The 17,913-nt window shown below is 42.1% G+C and overlaps 1 protein-coding gene across 4 annotated transcripts in view; it reads right to left on the reverse strand.

Moving 5' to 3' along the window:
- Positions 1 to 1,764: 1,764 nt before the first annotated feature.
- The window catches only part of USP32 (ubiquitin specific peptidase 32), a 173,466-nt gene continuing 157,317 nt past the window's right edge, over positions 1,765 to 17,913 (reverse strand). For all 4 annotated transcript variants that reach the window (XM_075904742.2, XM_075904740.2, XM_075904739.2 and 1 more), the window contains exons 28-34: positions 17,472 to 17,558; positions 15,087 to 15,207; positions 11,485 to 11,676; positions 9,866 to 10,160; positions 8,416 to 8,843; positions 4,738 to 4,830; positions 1,765 to 4,072 (exon numbers count right to left, since the gene is read on the reverse strand). In XM_075904742.2, coding sequence (XP_075760857.2) covers positions 3,899 to 4,072; positions 4,738 to 4,830; positions 8,416 to 8,843; positions 9,866 to 10,160; positions 11,485 to 11,676; positions 15,087 to 15,207; positions 17,472 to 17,558 — 1,390 coding nt within the window. In that variant the 3' untranslated portion in view covers positions 1,765 to 3,898. The remainder of the gene's footprint in view (positions 4,073 to 4,737; positions 4,831 to 8,415; positions 8,844 to 9,865; positions 10,161 to 11,484; positions 11,677 to 15,086; positions 15,208 to 17,471; positions 17,559 to 17,913) is intronic.

The raw sequence follows: 17,913 nt of genomic DNA on the forward strand, positions 1-17,913 counted from the left end.
TCAGAGAGCACCTGTGTCAGTAGCCGGTGCTGCTGCTCGTCCTGTTAGGAGTAAGGGAATCTGATGGGCGCATTTGCTCCGGTCGACCTCCCACTGTGGGGATGATGGGGAAACTCGAATTAAGGTACGTTGATTCCAGCTACGTAATTGATGTAGCTGGAGTTGCGGATCTTAATTTGATCTTTACCATAGACCTGGCCTAATTTCCCTAGCTGACAGATGTAGCAGACTCATCTGTTTATGCAAATCAGACTCTAGAAAGGAACAAAGACCCATCTGGAGGGCTGGCAACAGTCTTTTCCAGGTCCTGGGAAATGTAGGAGGCTCAGTTCCAGGGGCCCTGGAAGGGGCGGGGCCTCAGATGGAAGGGGCAGTGATTCGTCAGCAGCGCCTGGACCACGCCATGCCCACCCCACCAGTCCTCAGAGCCAGACAGGCAGCGTGGCATGGGACACTGGCAGCAATTTAAAGGGCCCAGGACTCCGGCTGCTGCAATAGCAGCAGCCCAAAGCCCTGAGCCCTTTTAAATTACTGTCACCAGGCCCCTAGGCATCTGCCTCCTGTCCCCCTTCCATACAGAAGCAATGTATGAACACGTTAATATGAGACCTCATGACAGCGGTTCCACCCAATTCCCTCGTGGCTGTTACATATCATTCCAAGATGGCCCCTTCCATGGGAAGGAAATGGGTACTTCGCACTCTCTCAATCATAGGAAAGTGGTAGTCACATCAACACTTGCACCGGAAGCAAACTGCTCTGTATCCTTTATTTCAAACTGAATCATTAACACAAACAAGCTGAACTTCAGCAGCTCTGATTTTATTTTTGGCGTGGAAAGCCAGCTTTAATAAAGAAACAGAAGGCAGATTTTTTTGGGTAATAGATAAAGTCAACTTGCTATTGACTTCAGCAACATTTCTAGAAATAGAGGGATTATTCCCCTTTTTAGTCTTGCTGAAAAAAGGCCTCAGGGAAAATCCTAACATAGTATTTGGAGTTTTGGTTTCCGGAATAAATTGCTTCTATTTGCACCTATGGAAAAACATTAGTAGTCAACACTGCCGCCATGTGGTTCTAAGCTTGACTGCACTGTGACACTGATAAAAACTTTGAATTGACAGAAAACTTTGCATAATTATGTTAAATCCTATTTATTCTAAAACAAAGATTTTCAGTGCAAACACTTCCCAACTGTGGGAGCAACCCAACCATCATAATATTGTGCTAGAATTGTGAGACCCTGAAAGTGCCTAGAAACTATTAAATCTATTTTCATTGTCCAAAGGAAAACAGACGAGTAAACAGGGGCCCAGAATGTAGAGAGATTGGAGGCTCCTCCAGTAGCACAGTGGATAAGGTACCCACCTCTGGAGCCAAAGGGTCAAGAAATGCAAAAAGTAGATTACATACAATTAGATTTTTAATATTTCGCTTTAATAATCTAAGATAGGTATGGACAGGTATGGAAATTTACTTTTTAAAAATATGGTTAATCTAGCACATTCAGAAAATAAAAGGAACACTGTCAGATTAAAATAATCCAAAGTAATTAAAAGCAACAGAGAAAAACGTTTAGCTAATTAAATAATTGCATTAAAAATATTTCCGAGAAATACTCATTCCATTCAATCCATTCCAACTAATCCTTGGGATCCAAAAAACGGATAGAAATGCTTTGAAAAAAGTGCTGAAACTTCATAGTAGAAAAAATAAAACTTTCATTAAAAATTAACTCTGACAAAGAAATTATGACACTTGAGCTGCATCCACAGTATTTAATTTGTCTGAATAATATAGTTACAGATAAACAGGTTCACTCCATATACAATTACTGATACTTTTTTTATACAGTTCATATTCCAATACATCAACACTTTTATTTACATGGTATTTATGTACATTAACATCTTTCTAAAGTCAGTGCATTGTCAATATGTTTTATACAATAATTTACAAAGAGAATGTAGTTAACTTAATAAATTTCCTGCTAATTTATTAATTAAGTTAAAAATTAATTACAACCAAGGTAACAAACACAGAAGATCAAATAACATTAGTAGATTGTGCTACCTGCTTAAATAAAACCTTTTAAAGTAAATAATTTGAAAATCTTTCAAATTTTCATGGAGTTTGGCTAGGGAGATATAGACAAATGTGATCAAAACATCCCTACATAAGAAATTCCACTATTCATACCATTTGCTTTTCTTCAGCCTCACTCATTCTAAAGATAAAAGAACACACAGAAGGGAGACACCCCTTAGGTCAAAGACAATACTTATTACTTCCATTTCAGATTGAGGGGGGAAGAGGGGAAAGAGTTGCCTGAGTAAAGACTGCACAATCAACTTAATATGGTTTCTTTAATGGATAAAAATAACCCCTTGCTGATTTGGCAGTGTGGTAGAACACACTTCAAGGAGGTTGAATGTTAACTAATTTTACAGATCTACAATATAATGTAAATTTATTTAGTAATTATGCCAAGTCTAATGAGGGTGCTTAAGGACATGAATGATGAAATTACTAACTTGCTGAGGCTCGGCTGAAGAAAAGGCTGAAAAGAGCGAAACATTTATCTCGATTCAGATATGCTAATAATTTAACACTGCTAAAACACTAAAAGAAATGCCTACTCATAAATAACCTTTTTTCCAGTCTTGAAAAAAAACCCCAATCCTGCATACCTTGCTCATGCAAAAGCCGCACCGACTTAAAAGTGAGTTTTAGCTGGGCAAGGAAAGCAAAAACTAGCCAGTGAACAACAAAAGAAATGCCAAGTGGTAGCAAGTTTGTTGACTGATGCTGTTAAAAGGTGGGGTTTATTAATGCCTAACCTGTTACAGTAAGAAAATATGAAAATGCAAACCAATTGAAAAACCAAACCCAGTTGGAATAATGAAATGAATAACACAAACCCTCCTTGACACAAACCACCATTGCTTACACTTGTTTTGAAAGACATAGTAGATAACAGTGACGCCCATTCACACTAGAGCCCTTACAGCAACAAAAACAAACAATGCTTCTGGATTTTAATTGTATGAATTTTTTTTTTAAAAGTGCAAATTTAAAAGCTACACTAGTAAGGAAAGAATGTCTTTCTTTCCAGGAGTTGGGAGTGCACATTCATACACAATGCAACTAACCACAGATAGTCCCTCCAGCCTGCACCGTCTTTTTTGGAGACCTCTCAATTGTCTAAACGCTAGCGTTCCTCAGGCCAGACAGCCATTCCTGAAACTTGCCGATTTGCACACAACATGAGGAGAAAACAAATGATAAACTATTCAAGTGCCTAAATCAATCTGCTTTCAGATTATGACTTGGTTGTGCTCCCAACATAGTGAAAGCAGTGGCAAAACTGGACAAGTTCCATAACTATTCTTTAGGTTTTGTGCACTTTTCATCTTCTTACTTTCCCTGCCTTGCCAATAAAATAGGATAAAACTACTGGAAAAAGGAGGTAGCAATATCATGTTGTCAACAGACAACACTACATTTTTTTCCCCATCATCTTGAATCTAAGGAGAACCTTAGGATTTTGTTAGAATAATTGGTAAACTCTTCACTACTCTGTTTAGCTCTTATTTGGACTATTTCTTTTAGCTCTTATTTGGTCCTCGTTGGCTTTCATGAAACCATTTTATTTAAAGGCCGGTGGCAGTTTTAATCTGATGTCTAACACCAGAATTGTTTAGAGCATGTAGTGAGATATTACAACAAAAACAATGTTTATGTTAACTGCTATCTAATTCGGTTTTTCTTTTTGTGCTTTCTGATCACAGGATAAGACAACTAACATTTAGCTCATTCACTTCAATAACACTGTCGCCAAATGTGAGTTTCAAAGGGTCATCCTGAACACTCAAACTGTCCATGGAAGATCACTTATTTACTGTAAAACACAGTACTTTTTATAATCAGATTCAAAATCTTCATCCATGCTGCTTGTGTCTGCCATCTTTTTGCCATCTATCTTTGGCAGAAATTGTGCATAGTCTACCCCCTGCTGCTCATAGAAAAGAATGTAGGCAGAATCGGTGTCAATTTCATCAGGATGTAATTCCTGTAAAGCAAAACAAACGTTTAAGAAACATGCAGTTGTGCCATTGTGCTATCACCACTGAATTTATATACCTGCACTTACTATAGAAACAACCATTTTAAATGGATTGTTAGCACAAGAACACTCACGTTTTCTCAAGCTGATTTTATTCATCAGGGCTTAATTATTTACTTGAAAGTGAGTTGACTTTTATAAGGATTAATGAAATTACTTAGAAAATATTCTAAGCACAATCACCTAATCGCTTCAATTCAAGATGTCTAGCACAAATGACAAAACACACCCACACTATTATGAAGCAATTTTTTCATTTTGGTTCAAAACCATCAAGTATGTCTCCTTACTCTGATGAAAAGTAAGAGGTAGCCGTGTTAGTCTGATTGCGGTAAAACAAAAAAAGCAGTCTTGTAGCACTTTAAAGAGTAACAAGACGGTTTATTAGGTGATGAGCTTTCGTGGGGCAGACCCACTCCTTACTCTGATAGCAGCTGCTATCCAAATTTTAATATGACAAGGTTTTCCAAGTACAACTTCAGGCCACCATTTTAACGCTCATATGTTACTATTTTTCAAGCAAATCATATTCCTAAACAAACAATTCTCATGATATCCAGTTTGTGCACCCTCCCTCCCAAACTAATCAATCATGAAAATAAAATATTTACCTTACAGCTGCTGTCATTATAACAGTACCACTTGTTATTTGGGTTTTTGGCATAAGTGACATAATGACCTCCTCCCATAATTCCTGAATGGCACTAAAAAAAGATTTGGTATTAAAGATACAGCATTCATTGCGATTGAAACCAATCTGTGTACTGTTGCCCAATGGCAGTGGCTCAAGATGTCCCTTGAAATCAATGATCTTGAAATGCTTCGACGTTACAGGCTCTATTTGGTCAAAGCTCTTTCCCCTGAAGGGGTCAATGCAATCTAGAGGGGATTCTAGCCACAGTCTAGCTAGGACTTACCAATGGCTTTCCGTAAGGGACTGAGAGATGCATCATGGACGATCTTCTTGCAGTTCCAACTCAATCTCGCTAAACTCCATTAAATTTGTCTCACCCCTTTCCTGCCTTCCTGTCTTCATTATAACTTTAGATTCTGCCCCCATTTCCCCATCCCTTTTATCCTTGAAATCACCCAATTCCTTTCCCTGCCCAAGTAGGACCAAATCATTATTTTCTACAATATCAAGGAAGTTGGATTCTTAATTGATACCACAGCTAAAGAACAAACCCGTCACCGTTTTCAGATCCTGGTCATCCTGCCCCTTGCTTTATTGCAGCCTTTCTTTTTGGGTCTCCCTGGTGCCTAGATCACTCGAGTTGAGTATGTTTCAAACACAGCTGCAAAATTTATTTCCTTTGTCTGTTGGTCTCACCACATCACCTCCTCCTTTGAGCCCCATCACCGGCTACTCCCCACCTAGCATAGGTTGCTTGAACACCTCAGGCCTGGAACAATTTTCACTAGTCTGCACCTTTCTGTCCTTGAGTGAAATCCAGGTCCATCTCAGTCAATGACAAAACTTCTGGTTGCTCTTAAGTAAACAGAACTTCTCCCCTTTTCCTAGTAGCGTCCCTAAGCATCTTTTGCTCCAGTAAGAATGCTATCCCCTCGGTGTCCCCTTTGTGTTTCTCTCACTGCTTCCCCATCATCTTCATCCTTCTCATAGCTGCACCACATCCTTAGACAATTCCTCAAATACAGAATGCCACGCTCCTTTCTCTCTCACAATCTGGAGAATCTTGCTGTACAACTTATGGATTCTGCTAAATATTGTCAAGTTATGAAATGGGTGTGTTATGGAATTGCCTCTCTCTAGGTGGATGCACCAGTGGTGTCTCCCTAACCACCCGAGATCAGGCACGATGGTAAACTCAGCAACTCAGGGTGCAACATGTTGCGACAATGAGTTTGCTGGAGCCGAGAGGAGCCAATTTCTTCAATTTTTCTGCAGAGCACTGGCTTTCGGCATGGAGACTCCCCAAAGAAGAGAAACAATGGCTATTATACAGAAGAGCTCTCAAACCGAGTCAGGGAAAAGACTCTCAGAGCCACACAGGGCACTTTCGAAGACCAGCCAAGGTCTTCTAAAACATGGAGCCTTCTCTGACAAATGAAGCACTACCGCAGACGGGCCTGGAAGATACTCAGAGACTGTGACCACAGCCCAAGGAAAACTGTAAAATATCAAGGAAACTGAGGCAAGGGAATGTGTGCAGGATGTACTACTTGCGTATGCATTTTTGTATTCTGCATATTAAGTGAAGAGCAGTGGTGTTAGAATACTGAGCAAATGGTCTGTGTGTGTGTGTGTGTGTGTGTGTGTGTGTTACACCAACCATGTAGGTACAATGTAGCCCCCAGAATACCTACACCACTGGAATTTTGGAAGAAAGTGTAATTAAGCTGGGGGGGAATCGAAAGGGTCCAGGGTCTGAGTAGAGGGCCAGGTGGTTCCCAGACTACAGGGAGGGTGCAAGAGCATCTGCACTGCCAGGGCATGCCTAGAGTTCCCAAGGCAGCAGGTAGTTCTAGGACTTCGTTTGGACTCGGGAGGCTTAAAACACACGGGATCCCTTCGCAACAGTTTAGCAAGTGCCCAGTAGGGCAAGTGTGTCTAGACTTGATAGTCAAACCTTTCCTAAAGAATCATTTCTTCTGAAAGGCCTCCAAACACTCATGAATCAAACTCAGTAAGAGAAAATGTAGTGAGAGAAGGGAGGCGTTTAAACAATATCACACGGAAGTGCCACGCAATGTGCACAACAGCCCCCAATAACCAGCTCACCAACTTATTTCATCAACTCTCTACTGTCTCACCCCTTCATGAGGAGAATGCTTCTTCCACTTTAGATCCTGCCAGTATTAATAATGGAGGGAAATGCATCAGTTTGGGTATTTCTAGATTGTCAGACAAATTGATATTCCCTATGTCTATATCTATCTAAATACATACTCCTCAAACATGAATTTTGCAGGTCAGTCTCTGGGAAGCATTTTGAAAAAGTAAAGCTTTATGTAAAGATATATTAATCACTAGCTCTAGTAATAGGAGAGAATTTAAATCTGGCAAAAATCAGGTTAGATAGGATACATTTAACAATAATGTAACCGAATATACTCAAGGAAGCAGTTGAATCCCCATTATTAATAATTTTCAATAAACATTAGAAAAGTTCCCAGTGGAAGCAGAGTACAGAAAGATCTTATTTGATATAGCAAGTGGGAATAGGCGACTTCAGAAGTCTCGTCCAGTCCTAACTCCGTATGGAGTGTGCTGTGTTTCACATATTTTTGAGTGTCTGGGCTTGGCATCCATCACTACATGAGGGGGAATGGAAAGAGTTTTCCCCAGGCCAGATGGCCAGGGACTTTCCTTTCCTCTACAGTGTGGAATAAAGGTTGCTTGCCAGGGATCATCTGGGTATCTCTCCCAATCAGTTCCCTGCCATGACAGGGGTCTCAGGCATCAATGCCCCACAGTCTCTTACCCTGTGGCATGCCATTTTAGCGGCAGGGTGTCCTGTGTAGGAGGGATGTTAATTAACGTTTAAAATGTTCACTTGGTTAACCGCTAGATTTAACTGGTTAAACCTGAGCAGCTCCCACCCGTGATGTGACAGGCCACAACAGGGGAGAGGAGCCTACTCTGGCCCTGGCCCTGCCACCACCACATAGGAGGCCTGGTCCAAATCTGACCAGGGATGGCAAGGGTTGCTCGGACCCTGGGCCAGGCATGGCCAGGATGTGGGGGAGGGCTGCTCCAGACTGGCTGCGTGGTCTGGCCCTGGCCCGGCCCTGGCCCCACCACAGCCAGGGTGGAGGACGCTCTGGGCCAGGCAGCAGGGTGGGGGTGGAGGAGGAGAAGAGGGGCGGAGAAGAAAGAGGGATTGCTTTGTTTAGGTCTGCTGCGGCTGCAGGCAGGGTCCAGCCAGCCAGGCCGGTTCACTGGTTATCTTGTAAGCAGGCCGAGAAGCTGCTTGCTTACAGAATAACCAGTTAACCTCCCAGTATGCAGGGGTTAGTGGTCCTGTAATGCAAAGGTCAGACCTGATGATCCTGCCACCCCTAATCCCCCAGCTCGGCAATTCCCCTCTGGCTTTAAACTTTATGGCTGACATCTATTCAAGCAGAAAAACAGTGTGCAGAGATTAACTGGCCAGTTATGTTCAGCTTCACTGAAATTGAATTTACTGAGGATAACTCATTTAACTCTCCTTTATGTTATTCTTCTCAACAGAAATCATTTACTTCAGGTGTATTGCACAGGAAAGTTTAAACTTAGTAACAAAACTGCGGAGTAAACATTTTATTTACACAAAAGGTCAACTTACCGAAATTGCATATAGATTGTAAATAGGGTTAGAACAGACTTCTCTTTGGTCATCTGTAATATCTTCCTCACTGTGGTTATCCATCACACCATTGATACTGCCATGACTATATGCATTCTGTTCACAAATGTATCCATTGGCTAACGTCATCTCATCCTGAAAAATGAATAATTCACTCTGGCTACCTCCCAAAACGTGTCCTTTGCTCATGGCATCTCCTTGGTCAGAATTAAGTTTCTGTTCCTGATCGGTACCATTCTCTTTACTTGCATCCAAGTTTTCTTTGCTATTTGATAGTTTGTTTTTACCTATCTGTGGTAGCCGCAGCCGCCCTTTACCTCTTCCTAAAGTCCTTGGGCTACTATTTGGGCTACTGCTTTTACTTGAAGGACAGCTGGTTCCACTTTTCCTCCCTGGTGATGGAGATGCTGGAAAAAAAAAAAAAGTTAAAACCTTCTAAGGTAAACAAGCTGAAAGCCTAGATTTTCAAATCTAGATTTCTTCCAATACCCAAAACACTAATGAATTAAACTTTGGGGATGGATAACAGATTCTTTTTAGCAACCAATGCATAGTTTATAGTTAGGACTACAAACTGAGTAGCCCTCACAGGCACATATACCAGTTGAATAACTACAAGCCACAGAAAACTAGAAATGCCAATATACACCAACCCCGAATAATTCAACTTTTTAACGAACTCTGCAACTAGCTTACGATGGAAGACAGTGTCAGAAATCAGTATTTCAGAATAAGCAAATTCTGAATTTTTAAAACAAAAATCACCTCACTTTTACAGTGAGTACCTGCTTCAATTGGCTTGGGTTGGAAGAGATCTCAGGAGGCCATCTAGTCCAACCAGCTGCTCAAAGCAGGACCAACCCGCAACTAAATCACCCCAGCCAAGGCTTTGAGAAGCCAGGACTTAAAAACCTCTAGGGATGGAGATTCCACCCTCTCCCCAGGAACCCATTCCAGTGCTTCACCACCCTCCTAGGGAAATAGTTCTTCCTAATATGAAACCTAAGCCTCCCCCACCACAACTTGAGACCATTGTTTCTTGTTCTGTCATCTGCCACCACTGAGAACAGCCTCTCTCCATCCTCTTCGATACCCTGCTTCAGGTAGCTGAAGGCTGCTATCACCCCCCCCCCCCCCCGCCCCCCAACCGCTTGCTTTTCTCATCTGCAAACTAAATAAGCCGTTTCCTCAGACTCTTCTCATAAGTCATGTACCGCAGCCCCCTAATCATTTCTGTTGCCCTCCACAGGATTCTAATTTGTCAGCAACCTTTCTGTAGTGGGGCCCCCCCGGAACACGTTGCAACACTACAAATTAATTCAAAGACAATGATGATTTTGAAGAAGGAACTATTATTCTTGCTAGAGGTCAATAACCGCTAATTTCTACCAAAAGACAGGGAGACTCTTTTCCTCTATGTATTCCCTACCTTTAATATTATTCAAGATGCTACTAGTGTTAAATAAGGATGGACTCCTGTTCAGCGAATCCCCTTCGCCTGATGCACAAGTGTTTTGGAGATCTGCTTTTCTAGGCTCCCCTTGCAGAATGCGTGGCTCAGAAAGATCATCAATCTGGGGGGTTAGTTGCTTCCGTTGACAATGACTTGGATCCCTTTGTACCAGAAAGGCACTTGGGTCAAAGTTTTCACGAGGAAACTTAACAATTTTCTGAGATTTTATCCAGCGGCCATTTACAAACTGAAATCGTTTCAGGTGAATTATCTACGGTGAAACACATTAAAGAAAACAAGGTGACCGTTATATCGCAATGACCCAAACTAAGAATCTAAATGGTGGTTTTTATCCTTCCGGAGATATACACGCTATATGAGAACAGCACAAATTATCTCGCCTTGTACAAGGCGTGTAGTATCTGCGTCTACAGAGGCAATATCTACCAGCCAACATCACATAGGAGATAAAGCCTTAGTAAATAAATAAATAGGAAAACGTGCAAATTGAAAGGCAGCAAACATAGATGCTGCATAATTTAAAGAGGAGAACAAGGCTGTGTCCCATAAAGGCAGAAGAGAAAGTGACAATGCAATGCATATTTTAATCCTTTGTTGCAGCAAAAAATGCTTTTACGCACAATGATAGCATATTTTTTCATTTACATTACATAAAATGATCATGCATGTGTATGCAAGTTCAGGCTGGGTCACATATAAAAAGCCATGATTCTGTTGACACAGAAGCACACACTGATCACTCGAACCCAGGGATGGGCAAGATATGGCCTGCGGGACAGATCCAGCTTGCCATGCCTTTTGATTCAGCCCACGGCCCGCCCCAATGGGACTCCTCCATGTGCTTCTAGGTGCTTCGTGCCCCTTGCAGGGTGGGGCAGGAGGCTTCGCATGCTGCCCCCACCCCCAGCCCAATCATCACAGTGCCCACTGACTGGAAACTGGCCAATGGGAGCTGTGATGATTGGGCTCGGAGTGGGGGCAGCACATGAAATCTTTCCCCCTCCCCCTCGAATGGTGCAAAGAGGTGCGCAGAGGGAGAAGCCAGTCGTTTTGAGCAATGTGGGGCTGTGGCAGACAGGGAGCCTGCCTTAGGGTCCCATTGGGCTGCTGGCCAGGAGCCACCTATGTTAAGTGTCTCCTGGCCAAAGCCTGCCTCTGGCACTCCAACTCTCAGAACCAGGTCACCCCTCCCCAAGCCCACTGCACCCTCTTCCCCCAGGTCACAATGGCCTCCTAGACACTGCACCTCCTCCTACACTCCTCTTCCAGGCCAGAATCCTTTCCTGCATACATACCCCCTCCCGGACCCTGCATCCCAATCCTTTACCCTGAGCTCTCTTCTGCACCCAACCTCCGACCCAGACCCTGCAACCTCTCCATAGAAAAGTGCAGCTCCCGACCACTTATCAAAATCTTCAAGTGATTCTCCCCCCAATCAAAAATTATTGCCCACACCTTCTTTAAATCTTCCCTATTCTGTGAAAGTAAGGGACACGAACCCAGCAATCCGAACTCTTGTAATGAGTGTACATTTTTACTCTTGTCCAAGAGAAAAAGATTATTGAAATTCGTACCAAAATAGGGGGAAGCCTCCAAAGGTCCAGTTTTTTAGTGGCCAGGCAATGAGTTTTGCACTTGGAACAGTAATACATCTCGTCTTCTCCCAGTTCCTCCTCAGTGGTAAAAGCTCTTAGACAGCTATCCAGATTGATGGGTTCCGCCTGCGCACGCCGGCTTTGCTCAACACTTTCATGTTCTTCTACAATCTAAAGAAGTTACCAGAGAAGATGAACTTTGCATCTTAGCAACTTTCCTAATACAGCAGAACCTCAGAGCCACAAACTGACTAGTCAGCAACATATCTCGTTTGGAACCGGAAACACACAATCAAGCAGCAGCAGAGACCAAAAATGAAATAAAATAAAAACAAATAAACAAATACAGTATAGCTCTGTGTTAAACTACCAAAAAAGGAAGGGAAAGCAGCATTTTTCTTCAGCTATGAAACTCTACTAAGCAGTATTCAGTTATTTTTCAGTTGTAAACTTTTGTAAGAATAACCATAAAGTTTTATTCAGTTACAAACATTTTGGAGATACGGACAAACTCCATTCGTAATTCTGAGGTTCTACTGAACCTGTAAAACACACAACATACCTAGAATTATCTCCTCTTTGGGATTATCAGGTAGAGAGATGTTACTATGGATTTTTTTAAGAGATTCCCATTTCTGTCTGACTCCTCTGTTTCATTGTGTCAGAAGGAAATAAACAGAAGGCACATACAGTGTCTTACGTCTGAGGATTTAAAAGAAATCCTTTGCCTCAGACACATGAAGTACAAAAAGTATTACACATTCACTCTACATACAGGCAAATTGATGTACACTGAAGTCCATAGCAATTTGATGGCAACCATCATAAAAATAAGATCACTTTAGGAGATACAATTATTTTACTGTACTATGTAATTACTAGCTTTTCCAATCTTCTGTTAATAGAATATTCATTTTTCCTCTCAAAGTAATGAGATGTACAAATAGTTCTAAGGATGTTTTATTAAGTTGCATTTTTTTTTTTTAGTTTATCCTCTAGAATTTACTCATATTCAAAACTAAATTTATTAGCTACCTTCTAAAGTTTCCCAGAACTTTTAGGAAAATTTTATCCCTCCCACTTGACATTCTATATTAGTGTTTCCTATGCTATGTTCACACATACCATGTCCTTTAAGTCTGGGCATGGTCTCCTGCTGAGCTCCACAGATGGACACCCACTGAACCATGGATTACATCATACCTACAGAAGCACCAGCTGCTCTTTCTAGTAGCAGCCGACAGCAAAACAACCAGCCTGCTTGTGCTAGGCCCTGGGCATGGGGGAGGAGGGACTTGGCTCATGAGGAACACTGGCGATGCAGCTCTCATGGCAAAATGTTTTAGCTGTGCTGCTGGAGCACTCTCCTGCCCTGTCACCCTTCCCCCGACTTCCTGGGTATTCCAAAGGTAGGGCTATAAAAGACGCTGTGGCAAGTCTGGCTACATCACTTCTGTCTCCACAGACCCAAGACAGTAATTAGGACCCCAAGGAAGATGGAAAGGTGGGTAAGGAATGCGAGAGTGCGCAGCCCAGGCACTCCTGACATCTGCAGAAAGTGCAATGTGAAGTCCTAATTCAACAGTACGCTTCAAAAACAGCAGCCAATCAGAAAGCTAGGCCTAGTACACACTGTTTTATAAGCGTGTGAACAAAGCGTCACGCGGCAGCTCTTCAAAACTCTACAATGGGAATATACTTAAGGCATGCCAAGATATTTGTAATGTAAAGACCTGACCGAGATATGGAAATATACATCCCATAAACAGGGAGCCCCACCAAACAAATCTTGGGGCAACTGGAAGAGATATATAGATGCTAGGGTCAACACGCAGGACCTGAATTTTCTGATGAAGGAATTGAGATTTGTGAAGTCTAAGATGGGTGAGAGGCATGGCCCCTGCTCCTGGGAGTGCTACTTTTAGTAGATTCTCGTGGAAGGGACACACTAGCTCCTGCTGAGGTAGCAGAGCTGTGGTTTCCAACCAGTTCTAAAGCAGTAGCCATTATAATGGCTACTGCTATAGAAAACTAGCCATACTGTTCTGAAAATGGTGGAAGACTCCATCTAGAAGATGGGTCAAATTACGGAAAAGTGGCTTTAGAATTTAGAAAGATCTTCTGAACTTTTTTTTTATTCTCTGAAAGTTTCTGTTATTTGATTTAAAAAATTTTTTTGAATGCAATGATTTTTGAGTTTTTATTGTTCAAGCCAACGAGCTGCACTCAACTGGCCAAATAGCCACACGTGGCTAGTGTGTTGGCCACCACGGTAGTAGAGCATGGAGATACTTTTCCATGCCCTGTGAGCTCTTGGAGTAAAGGTGTAGCAGACCACACACTGTAAAGGAGAGAGTCCTTTCACTACTCAAGCCAGACACCTCAACGAAAGCAGGGACTACAACAAGACACGAGGCACACCTCTTAAATCAGGGCCTTCTCCCCTTTGCAGCCACAAGAGGATCTGTAAGCTTTCACACCAACATGTGGGAACTAAGCAAATTAATACTTCAGAAAACAAAGAAGTTAAAATTTCTAATATTAAGTCTGCAGAGGAGGCTAGGTCCAAATTGTATCTGCCTGGAGAGGTTCCTGGTCTATCTGCTATGCCAGTTGAACGAAAGTTACCAGCACACCCCCTCCCTTTCATAATCTTGCCCTTATTTCACAGAGACAATAAAGAGAGGGATGGACAGGAGTGAAGACCCTTCCAATGGGCACTGCGGTGAAATGTTCCACTCAAAAGCTGCACTGTTGGGATGTCCAGTAGTCACTCAAGGAGGCATCTGCTCTCAAAACCCTACAATCCAAAAGTTAATTGCACATTTATTTAGGATTAAAATGACAAGAATTGTCAGTCAAGTTCTGTTTGTAAAATACTTAAACTATGCACAGAGAGGTAATGCGTTCTTGTAATTTACTAACTGAGCATGTGTACACACGCATGTGACCTTGGAGTTTATTTTGGATTTTTTGCTTAAAAGTAACCCATGAGGGCGCACAAATATTTTTATAGGAATAATTTACAAACAAATCACAATCCCACAATCACTTACACACGCTCTCTTTCGTCATGTAAGTAAGTAGCCCCAATAAGCAAACAAGACTATTGACATGCATAAAATTAGCTTGTGTGCAAGTGCTTTCAAGATTGGAGCCTCTCTTTTTTGTGGGTTTTCTTCTATATTTAGCACATTTATGGAGACAAACGAATATCGTGGCATCGGGACACACAAGAGGCACACACCTTCTGTCGTTATCAAAAGCTTCATCGCTGAATAAAAAGGTCTATGGATATGCCAATGTCACACAAACTGCCTTTTGCAGGCAACCTTTGTTTTAGCTCTTTCCATTATTGATTTTTATTCATTATTTCAGAAGAGGATGAAAAATAAAAGCATTAATGCAAAGCAACTAAATACTGAGCATCTGTTTCTAATCTTGCTCCTGCTGAGATGAATAAACGATGAGCACGCAAACACAATGTCATGGTAAAATGGGATATATTTCAGAGCGAATAAAATACAAGTAAAAACCACAACCTAACGATGTGCTGCTGGGTATTTTATAAATTATTTTACCCGTTCCTGTGATGTCTGGTAGCGGAGATGGAGGGCTGTCGGATCCCAATCTACGGCGATAGAAGCATTTCCAATATAAGCCTGGTCTTCTGCACACTCGATTTTACACCCACGGCAAAACCTAAATGAAAAAAGTCTTAGCAGCAATGGTGACAGATGAATTACCAATAACTTAGCTTCCTCTTAATTGGAAAGATTGTTTGTTCTCCTTCCCTGACCATCACCGTAATGTCTAAGGCTTTGTCTTCAGTGCAAAAAGGTGTGTTTTTATAGTAGAATAACCCACGCACATTAGTGATCTTCTGTAACAACCTAAGAGAGACAAGGGCACTGTAGTTTTTACCATCAGGTAGTTGGACAAAGTCAACATTATGTCCCCACCCTAGCTGCCCTGCCATTAAAAATGACAGTGCCCTATCTCCACTCAGATTTTGCAGCGGGATAGCTAATGCACACACTTCTTGTGAATGCTTTCCAACTGAACATTATGACCAGCATCTGCCACAAGTGGCTCTCTTCCCCTCTCCAAATTTTGTGTAGGCTATTGTATTTATATGTGATTCCGTGTGGATTACAAATTAAGGCAAGGTCTTCCTCTGCTATGACAGTTTCTCTAAGTTTAGGTTTAAATATTATTTGCAACACACAGGCCTGTTTTTTGTTTCTCTTCTTGGGTGCAGATGTATGGAGTCTACAAAGGACTTAGGCCTCAAGAGGCAGGATCTCAAGGTAAGCCAAGCACGATCCAGTATAGTGTCAACATGTCAATGCGTTCTAAGGGCCCGTCTGCAGTACCAGTACAACCACACACCAGCTGGGTTGTCTCCTACAGTCAGAGATGTACCTGTTCCAATACATTTCATTTAATTACTTGAGGAACACAGCAACATGCAGTTATATAATTCAGCCTTAGGTGAATAGTTATGCTGGTAATATGGACAGGTCCTCAGGTAGAGTTGTGTCTTAAATCTTAGAGAACATTTGGTAATTTTCAAGTGTTTCACACCCTAGGGACAAGTCAATTTTTGATGGCTTTTGGGGACCTGCAAAGATGTGGCAGACTAAGGGCTTGTCTCTATTTACCAGCAGAGCAACGCTGCAGAAATCAATCTCCCCGGGGTTTGTTTTAGTAGGTCTAGTAAGGACCTGCTAAATCAACCACTGATCGCAACCTTGTCAACTCCTGTACTCCACTGGGTTGCAAGGAGTAAGGGAAGTCAACAGGGGAGTTGCAGACCTGACTTAAAAGGTAGAAAGGTTTCTGGCAACTGGGAAAGACATTAAGGCTTTTGTCTACAGCAGTTCATACATGTCTTTCCCCAAGATGAACCGCTACAGTCACTGTCAATTCCTGCTCAAGCTAGAAGTCAATGATTTATATTGAAAGGGTAGGCCTGAACTACAAAGAAGCTTTCTCCATGCAGAGCAGCAGAGAGAAAGCAACCTGGTTGGATGAAGGTAAGTAGGAAGGGCTTTCTGGGTGGGCACTGATACGTTTTGTTTTGTTTGGGTCTTGACTTGTCCTGAGGAATCTAGTGGGTTAAAATGTACAGGCTGAACTTCTCTAGTCTGGCAACACCTGTGGTCTGGCATGATTTTAGTTAGCTGGACGTCCACTTATCATGGGTGCAGTCCCATAAAGTTTGTTAACAGCCACCAGTCCTGGCTCTCACTTTTCTGTGCTGTTATTTAGCTCTAATTTACCCCTAAATGTCTTCTAAGAGCCCAGTAATCAGTTGCATTGACTACTCGACAGGCACGTCCACATTCCTCCTTTGAAATGTGGAAGAGTCCGCACTGGCGCTATTGTACATTTCAAAGGAGGAATGCAGAACTCCACGTGCAGCCCGGGGCCAGTGGGAAGACCTGCTGACGCTGTACTGCATGCGGGTGTACAAGCTTTGAAGTGTACAAGAGTCCACAGCGGGGACTATGTGATAGAGACAGCAAGAGGGGAGGAAATAGACTAGTCAACTGATTATCCGATAAGCATTTGCTTATCTGATAGTCGACTAGTCCTTATCATCCTTAGTTGGTAATGCTGCTAGATAATATTGACCTCCCTTGGTCTGGCAAGTTCTCTGGTTTGGCACCAGTGAGGTCCTGAGGGTGCCGGACTAAAGAGGATCATCCTGTATTTGAAAACTTGGTGTGGGTCTCCTACATTGAAACTTGTGTGAGAGAATAGTTTTCAGCTCAGTAAGTCATAAAAACCGTTCTGCAGTGAAAGCCTGTCACTTGGGGATTTTGATTAAATTCCAAATTCTCATTGTTGGATATTACCCCTTCAAGTCCTGAAATCTATCACAAATCCATTATGATAAATTACATGTCTGCTTAAATTATCTCTTATTTCCTGGTTCAAGTCTAGAAAGAACAATTCACCTGTACCACGGACACCAAGCACAAGAATTTCCATCCTTCTGTACCACTCTAAGGGTAAATGGATACTGGTACCCCATGCTGTCGTCACTGAAACAGAACAGAATACACCAAGAAACATAAGTACTGATCTAGTCTGTTGTATTCCTTGCCATATACTTTTGCATAGTACTTCACTATGCCCTTGACATTTAATATTTTGCTTGGAAGGAACATTTAATACAGTAAGCAAGCGTGATGGTGCTTAAGACCACCGCTTAATGGAGCAGATTCCAAGCCATTAAGAGCCGCCTAACAAAAGAAAGATACTTCCCTGTCTTTGGAATTTAGATGACTTTGTTTGCTTTGTACTGCTCCCCAGGAGAGTTACGTTAAACTGCACCATATTTTTGAGGGAGAAGCCCAAAATGCAGCAGGCATGATTACAAATCAATCACACAATCAT

Source organism: Pelodiscus sinensis, chromosome 21, assembly GCF_052426305.1.
Source record: "Pelodiscus sinensis isolate ZL-2025 chromosome 21, ASM5242630v1, whole genome shotgun sequence".
In the NCBI taxonomy this organism is placed as follows: Eukaryota; Metazoa; Chordata; order Testudines; family Trionychidae; genus Pelodiscus; species Pelodiscus sinensis.